Here is an 8,686-nt window from a genome sequence, read left to right as displayed (position 1 = left end):
AATGAGAAAGGCAGAAATTCCAAGCGGGAGGTTGTAATTGCTGGAGGGTTTTACGACCCTTTGTCTCTAAGCATGGTAATTTGCAAATGGACTTGAATCGAAATTACTAAAGATTCTCAGGACCCTAATATATATTGCCTATGTACCAACATATAATATACACGCTCGTTTCGATCGTCAGAAGGCGAATTCATAGATACTAAACAAGGTAGGATTACATATAGTGAAAGGATGACAGGAATGGGTTCCCTCATAAGCATGCCTAAAATAGTCTAAAAATATCAAAGACAACATACACCATGACCTGAAGGATACACTGTTCATTCAAAGAAAGGTTTTCCTATTAATTAATTAGTAGAAAAGTCCATTTCTACTGTGCCTTATGCTTCTTGCTCTAAAAAGGTAGTGATTTTCTCTGTTTCGCATTCCTTCGGAGAATAAACTCAGTGATATCAGCGTTGGTTGCCATGGAACCAGGGGCCTGTTCGGCTTCCTGGGGTGTTACGCATCTCGGGGGAAGGGTCCATAGGTCCTCATATGGCTTGTTAACTGAGGGGTGTTACAGAGTATTTGTTAAATATAGCTAACAAAATATATATTGTGTGTTTGATTGGTCCAGACGCTACAGTATGTAAGTGAAGTATAGACGGTGCAGTATGCAGTGCATTTCTATTCCATTGCAGTAAAGGAACTGATCCCAGACCAGGCACTTAGAAGTGATTATTTCTATCTTCAAACCGCAGGAAACCTCACGTCTGTCCTCCTCGGAGTGAACGCTGTCTTCTGTTCCTCTTAGAGAGGGCAGTCGACACCCAGCAATTTCCAGCAATCATCATAATCATCTCATCACACGCTCAAGAGTGTCAGATGTAATTGCATATCAGCCGTGACTGATGCAGAAACGACATAATAATACAGTGACTTCGTACGGCCATAACCATGTGTGAATTCATACAGAAATGACTGGTGCAAATGCATCCAGGAGATGACAACTATGACATGTTATGTCACACAACTTGAGGACTTCACCCACTCCTGAACTGATTTGAACTGCTGCGATTTTCTCTTCTTCATACTACATGAAGCGTTCACCTTAAGTGGCCTTGGAAATGCGTGCCGTTTTCAGTCTATGGTTTTGGGCCGAAGAAGACATTCCAGAAAAGCAGTTCTTTGCCAAATATGAAGTTTAAGCGAGTTCAGACGAGAACTGTTTATGCGAACACACTTGATGTGTGTTTTTGGTGGACGGTAGGCTGTGTAGAAACATCTGCGACCTGCATGCTTGCTCTCCAGACGTTTTCTCACCATGGTGGGCGCAGACAGAGCTGCTGTTGAGTAACAAAAGTGGAAAATGTAGGGCAAGGCATTCCAGAGCGACTTTGTCACTTGCATTCTCAAATGGTTTCTCTCTCCTTGTTGCCTTATGTATTGGTTTAGCTGTTTTCTTGTCTTTCTCTCTCTGTTTTTTTGACTTGGTTAACCTCTCAGTCAGTCCGTAATTGATCCCATACGCTGGCTTCTCTCCATTTTCAGCCCAGACTCCACCTCTTTCCCTCCTAGTTTGCTCAGCTTGGCCTTGTTTAACTCATTTTTCGGACATCTTTGCTGAAACCTTGTGAGCTGCCTACCTAGATGGCATTTCTGTTGGTCAACGTGACCAGTTTGAACCCGTTGCCAAATCTGTGTGTATTGAAATGACTAAATTTTGCCTGTGAAGATTCACTGAACAACAGTAAATGTGACTGTATCTTGAGGCAGCATTGTGTATTTTGTGGAGAATGCAATCCCATAATCCATTGCAAATGTGAAAGACGAGACAGGGTTTCTGCAGGTCTTAAGAGGTCTTAAATTAGTCTTGGTTTGCCCTTCTTCAAATTAAGGCCTTAAACTGTCTTAAATACATAAAGAAGTGGAATTAAATATTGCATGCGCTGCATAGAATAAATCTCTTCCTCAGAAATTTGTTTTCCAGTTTAAATATCTGAACATCCTTAAATCAAGATACATTTATTTGAGAGGCAAAATGAAGATAGCTGAAGTCTTGTTTTCTGAGAAATTGAACAAATCAAATGAGTTTATGCTTAAAACAGAAACAAACATCTAGGAGAAGGGGATGAAAACTTGATTGATTTTTCTGAGCCCATTGGTGGATATTTGTTATTATTTTAGGCATAAACTTACTTAAATCTGATCAATTTCACAGAAAATATGACCTATTATCATGTATTTTGATTTAGGAATCTTTGAACAATTATTACCTAAGAATTCTTTAATTGGTTTTAAATGGTTTAAAATTAATTTAAAATGGTCTTTAATAAGTCTTGCATTGGCTTTCATAAAACCTTGGAGATACATGTTGATTTTAAGTATTTTTTATATTTTAAGTATTGCTAAAAATAATTATATCTAATTAAAAAGCCAATGTGTGTGCGCAAAACTCCAAATATATGCATTTTTATGCTTATTAGAGTTACGCAAACTCTCGCTTTTTATGTAAAGTGCAAAGTTGACGAAGAGCATTCATCATCTCTAATGACCTTTCTTTAGGGTTAGAAGGAAGATGCAAAGCAGGTCTCTATATATATATTTTTTTGGACCAGGCCTCAGTCTTGTTTTTTCCCCACTATGAACATATTGTTGACAGGCCGTTCTGTTTATATTTAGTGTGAGCCAAGCTTATCTGCTAAGTGGCCTTGAAAGAGTAAAGTGTGCAGTGTGCACTTTAACATGTATGCATTTCAGTTACTGATAGATATTGCCAAAAATGCCCTCACAGTAGGCCGTCAACTCAAACTGAACAGTGACTAAATTCTGCTCTTTACATTTTGTTTTATTAACTTAAATAGTTTAATTTAACTGTTTAAAACTAAAGTCAATCATTTATTTACATTTCTTTGTGTTTTGGGCAAGTACACATGGAATAAGTGTGATAATGCACACATCAGTCAGATGGTCTTTATTGAAAAATTGACCCAATCATGATGATTCAAGAGCGTCCCTGTTTATGATAACAAGTCAAAAAGGCTGTAGACTGAGCTTAACATGTTGATTTCAGAACATTCCTCTAAACAGCAGCTGAGGAAACCCGCTGACCTGAGTCAGCACAAGTGCTGCGTTTAGTCTTTTAAGAGATGAAATGAATGTCTGGAAGCGTCTCAGCCTGTCCAAACCTGTTCGAGGAGCAGGGGACCTTCTTAAGAAGGGCTGGGGGGCTGGAACGCACCCATAGGAATGCCAAGGAGTGGGGAGGCAGCTGTCTGTTGGTTTTGGCCCCGAATAAAACCTTCTCACTGGGCTAGGAACGAGCCATCTGATTGGATGAGAGAGAGCGTGATGCGCTCTGATTGGTGGAGAGGGTTACCCTGCGGGCACTTGCTATCATGTTTGGTCTGTTCCTCCAGGCTATGAGATCTGATCGTCAAAGAAATGTGCTGATGTTTTACAGTCTGCAATTAAGGTGTGTTTAACTAGCTGCGGTTTAATGAGCACTTCGTTTTAGCTCTAAAGTCACAGCTTGATCCTAGACCTTAAACGTCTCAGCCAAAGGTAAAACACTATTTAGACTTTTTTGCATTATTGCACTTAAAGTAAAGATTACGATTAATATATTGGAGTGAATTGAGTACTGTAAATAAGCTCCAGTCACCTGATCGTTGTCATAAACAAGGACGCTCTTGAATCATCATGATTGGGTCAATTTTTCAATAATGACCAGCTGACTGTGCATTATCACCCTTCAAAATCTATCCAAAAAATAAGTACATGGTCATGAAATATTTTTGTTTTAAATAAATAAAATATTTACATTGATAACATACAATTTTAATTTATTTGTATTTATTTAAGAAGAAAATTACATGTGTGCTTACTCATAAATAAATGGGCATGAAATATTGATTTTAGTTTGAAATATTTAAATTAAAGCATTAAATGTCATTTAAACAGTAGTTTAAATAACATAATACTGGTAATTAATTAGTTTAATCATATATAATTCAGTAATAATTCAATTATAATTCAGTAATTAATTTAATACTGTAATTCAATAATAATTCAATAATTAATTTAAATAATTTGTTTAGATATTTGAGAAAAAATTGAAAAAAACTATAATGTGTACTTACCCCAAAAAATAAAGAATGGTTTTACTTGTAAATATTTAAAATAATAAAAAAAATTTAATTAATAAAATAAAAAAAATAATTAAATTTTTTTTAAATTAATAAAATAATTATTTAAATAAAACTTAATAACATTTAAACTAATAATCCATTGAAATATTTGTTTATTTATTGAGAAGAAAAAAAAACGTATTACATGTATACTTACCCACTAATAAGAAAAGAAATATATATTGGACATGAACGAATATAGATTGTGAATCATTTAATTTTAAATGCCTAACTCTCACATCCATGTTGTTCCTGTGCAGCACTTCACCGAGCTGCTGGATGATCTGTCCCAAGAGGCTTTGCTGGGTCAGTTGTTAAGCGACCCGTTCTTGTCCGGCCGTGGAGATGCTATGGACACGGAGGAGGATCTGACCCCTGCGTCTCCAGTGCCGCCGCGCATTCAAGCCGAGCACAGTTACTCTCTGTGTGGAGACTCGCGCCCACAGTCGCCCCTGTCCCATCAGCCCGGGGAGCCCGGCAGCGACACCGGTTAGACTCGGCCACAATCTGCTTCCAGTTTGATAACAGAAGTCAAAATAAATCTCTAAATGCAATTTGATGTGTGTTCTAGGTGACACAGACAATGACGAGTGGCTCATGGAGCAGGATGATAAAGGGCTGAAGATGGAGTCTCTGCTGTGTGACCCGTTGCCCGTCATGCTGCCCACCCTGACCCTCACTCTGACCCCGGAGGGTCCCGCCTCGCTGACCAATGACGAGTGGCTCATGGAGCAGGATGATAAAGGGCTGAAGATGGAGTCTCTGCTGTGTGCCCCGTTGCCCGTCATGCTGCCCCCCCTGCCCCTCACTCTGCCCCCGGAGGGTCCCGCCTCGCTGACCCCTCCAGCCGCTCAGGTCAGGCCACTCAGCCTGAGCACATCACACACACACTGTCAGTGGGATTTTATTGAAGCGCTGATTTCTGCTCGTATCTGCAGGTGAAGGAGGACAGCGAGAGTCTCAGCCCTCAGATTAAACTGGAGCCACACGAGGTGGATCAGTTCTTAAACCTCTCACCCAAAGGTAAAACACTGTCTCTGACATTTTTGGGTTATTGCACAAAAAATAAAGATATCGGAGCTCATTAATGATTACAGTAAATAACAAACAGTCACCTGGTCATTATCATAAACTGAATAATCCTGAATGGGTTTATTTTTCAATAATGACCTGACTGTAAATTATTACACAAAAAATAAATGTGCTTAAATGATTGTTTTTTTTTTTTATTATTTTAAATAAATAATAAAAATAAAATAATAAAAATTTAATAATCTAAATATTTTATTTTAAATAATTTAATAATTCATTTTAGTTATTTGAGAAGAAAAACGATTTAATGCATTGTTTTTTTTTGTTTAATTTAATGCAATACATTTATACTTATCAAAAAAGTGGGCAATTATTAATTTTAGTTTTTAATCATTTCATTTTAATAATATACATCTTTTTATTTAAATAATGTAAACAGTGCTTTCATAATTAAAATCATTTAGTTTAGTTATTTGAGAAGAAAATGACTTATTAAATGTGTACTTAAAAAAAATAAATAATAATTTTTAGTTTTCAATCATTTAATTTTAATTATTTATTTATTTTTTCAGGTACATGTGTAAAAAGTATTTTTCATCTTAAATAACTAAACTAAATTATTTAAATGAATAACATACTGTTTAAATTATTTAAATTAAATTCTATTTCGATTAAAGTGACATTATTTTAAACTAAAATCAGTATTTCATGTCCATTTTAGTATTTTAATTTAAACTATTTAATTTAAACAGTAATTTAATAATCAAATAATTTCATAATCTAAATCATTTATTTTAGTTATTTGACTCATAATACTTAATGTACTTGGCAGAACAAAATAAATGGATATGAATATTGAATTTTAAATAATTACATTTTAATAAATAAAATATTTTAATTGAATTTAAGCAATAATTTAATCATTTAAATAATTATTTGTTTATTTGAGAAGAAAAGACTACATAATTACCAAAAATATTGATTATATCGAAATACTGATTTTGCTTTTTAAAATAATTACATTTTAATAATAAAAAAAAAAAGTAAATTTAAATGATTGTCATTTCAGTAATCTAATCATTAAAAAAATGATTGATTACTTTTATTATTATTTGAGAAGAAAAATAATTCAGAGTAATAGAAGAAATATGAAAGTCACACAGCTATGTGGAAAATCAATCTATTACAAATATTTGGCCACAAGAAGGCTGTGATTTGAAACCATCAGAATTGATCTGTAATGTTCTGCGTCAGGTCTGGAGTCTCTGCAGATGCCGCCCACTCCTCCCAGCTCTCACGGCAGTGACTCGGAGGGCAGTCAGAGTCCCACACAGACCCCCGCAAGAGCCCCGTCTTCCCTCTCCAGCTCTCCTCTGCTCACCGCACCTCATGTGAGTACAGAGGCATCTTGTTCACTAACAGACGTGTTGTGTTTTACTAAGCTCCTCTCGTCTGATCTGACAGAAACTGCAGGGCTCCGGGCCTCTCCTGCTGACGGAGGAGGAGAAACGCACGCTCATCGCTGAGGGGTATCCCGTGCCCACCAAACTGCCCCTGTCCAAAGCTGAGGAGAAAGCACTGAAGAAGATCCGCAGAAAGATCAAGAACAAGGTCAGCCTCGTAAAACTGTAAAAGATGCATACTTCAAATCTGAGTACTAAAATTCATATCAAACACACTCATGACTTTCAGATTTCAGCACAAGAGAGCCGCAGGAAGAAGAAAGAGTACATGGATGCTTTAGAGAAGAAGTAAGTCTGATAAATATTCATCAGATTTAATTAGCACACATAAATGTAACATTTATGAAAAATAAATACACTTTTTCCACTCGAGTTCTCAGAGGGGTTGAAAAATTAAAGATCAAGTTGTTCGAGCGTAAAAGACTCAGTGATGCTTAAACGTTTTTAAGTACGTTTATTATTGTGAATGATTCATAGCTGCACGTTATTCCCAAGAAAAAATATTTTCAAAAATAATCTTCATTAAAGTATAGCAACTTGCTCCACTTCTGAAACCTTTCCAGTTTTTTTTTTTTTTACAGTAAATATTCTTTTTCACCGAATACACACATTCGTATATATGCACGTATGTAATATATTTATTTATTTAGATATATACTTAAATTTATATAGATATAAAACTTATATAATTAAATTCTTAAAATATTAAATATTATTATAGTATTTAACATTAAAATTATGTAAATTATAAATTTATGTACATGTATAGCTATGTATATATGTAGATTAAAATGTATATTTTACATATATATTAGAGTTTTTTTTTTCTTCATTAAATATTCTTTTTTTACTTAGAAATAAGTCGCATATGAAAGTAAAAGGGGTTTCATGTTACAGAAATTTACAAATGAAATATTTTCAGTAGCTACATGAAAACTTTAGGGTAAATAGCATGTGACATTATAATTAAAATTTATAATAATTACATAGAATTATAAATAAAAATTAAATTCATGTTAACTATTAATTAAAATACTTAAATGATTAATCATATATCTATGTATACATTTTTATTAAAATATCTATTGCAGTTTTTTTCTCATAATTTTTTTCACTCAGAAATAAGTGACATTATGAAAGTAAAATGGGTTGCAAATCCAGCTTCATGTTAAAGAAATGTATAAGTGCAATATTTTGAATATCTGTATGTGACGTTGCAATTCCCTCTCCATCCACAGGGTGGAGACCTGCTCCAACGAGAACAGTGAGTTACGCAGGAAAGTTGAAACACTGGAGTGCACCAACAAGTAAGAGCCTCAACCCTTTCCAGTTAGCTGCACTACACGTTACAGCGATCATTAACTCATCAGCTCTTATTTTGATCTCACACTTTCTGTTGTGGGCTGAATTTTCGGTCATTAATGATACATGCTATGTAAACAGCGCTGTATTGATTGTGTGGCAGGTCTCTGCTGCAGCAGCTGCACTCGCTGCAGGCGGCGGTGGCAGGAAAGGTCCCGCGGTCCTGCAGGGTGACGGGCACCCAGACCTCCACATGCCTCATGGTGAGCGCTCCTGCATCAACGTTCAGCTGTGTGTGTGTGTGTGTGTGTGTGTCTGAGTGAGAGAATGAGCACTAACAGAAGCTCTGCTGTATGTGTGCAGGTGGTGGTTCTGTGTTTTTCGGTGTTCTTGGGGAGTTTCTACCAAGGCCTGAGTCCCTGTTCCTCCATCACCAAAACAGACCTGAGCAGAGAGATCTCCATACAGGACTCGTACACCACTACAGGTATGCATGCTGGGATAGCGGTACAAAAATATACAGAGACGCGCAACTTCTAATTAGATATGATATGCATTTGCTATGTAATTATACATACATTTGTATATATTAAAATATATATTTTAAAATAATATAAATATCTAAATAATTATGTGTATATAATATATTATCACTTTACACAATTATATATTTATATATATATATATATATATATATATAGATAGATAGATAGATAG

At 35.3% G+C, this 8,686-nt stretch overlaps 1 protein-coding gene across 1 annotated transcript in view; it reads left to right on the top strand.

Annotated features, from left to right (window-relative positions):
- The window catches only part of creb3l2 (cAMP responsive element binding protein 3-like 2), a 21,677-nt gene that overhangs the window by 9,503 nt on the left and 3,488 nt on the right, over positions 1-8,686 (top strand). Inside the window, exons 2-11 of the mRNA XM_016535503.1 lie at positions 4,433-4,661; positions 4,744-4,857; positions 4,987-5,027; positions 5,111-5,195; positions 6,459-6,595; positions 6,669-6,815; positions 6,897-6,955; positions 7,906-7,974; positions 8,133-8,232; positions 8,333-8,456. Coding sequence (XP_016390989.1) covers positions 4,433-4,661; positions 4,744-4,857; positions 4,987-5,027; positions 5,111-5,195; positions 6,459-6,595; positions 6,669-6,815; positions 6,897-6,955; positions 7,906-7,974; positions 8,133-8,232; positions 8,333-8,456 — 1,105 coding nt within the window. The remainder of the gene's footprint in view (positions 1-4,432; positions 4,662-4,743; positions 4,858-4,986; positions 5,028-5,110; positions 5,196-6,458; positions 6,596-6,668; positions 6,816-6,896; positions 6,956-7,905; positions 7,975-8,132; positions 8,233-8,332; positions 8,457-8,686) is intronic.

The sequence above is a fragment of the Sinocyclocheilus rhinocerous genome, unplaced genomic scaffold, assembly GCF_001515625.1.
Source record: "Sinocyclocheilus rhinocerous isolate Xijiao unplaced genomic scaffold, SAMN03320098_v1.1 scaffold395, whole genome shotgun sequence".
Taxonomy (NCBI): Eukaryota; Metazoa; Chordata; class Actinopteri; order Cypriniformes; family Cyprinidae; genus Sinocyclocheilus; species Sinocyclocheilus rhinocerous.
Note: the sequence above shows the minus strand (reverse complement) of the source record. Positions and strands in the feature narration are given on the sequence as shown.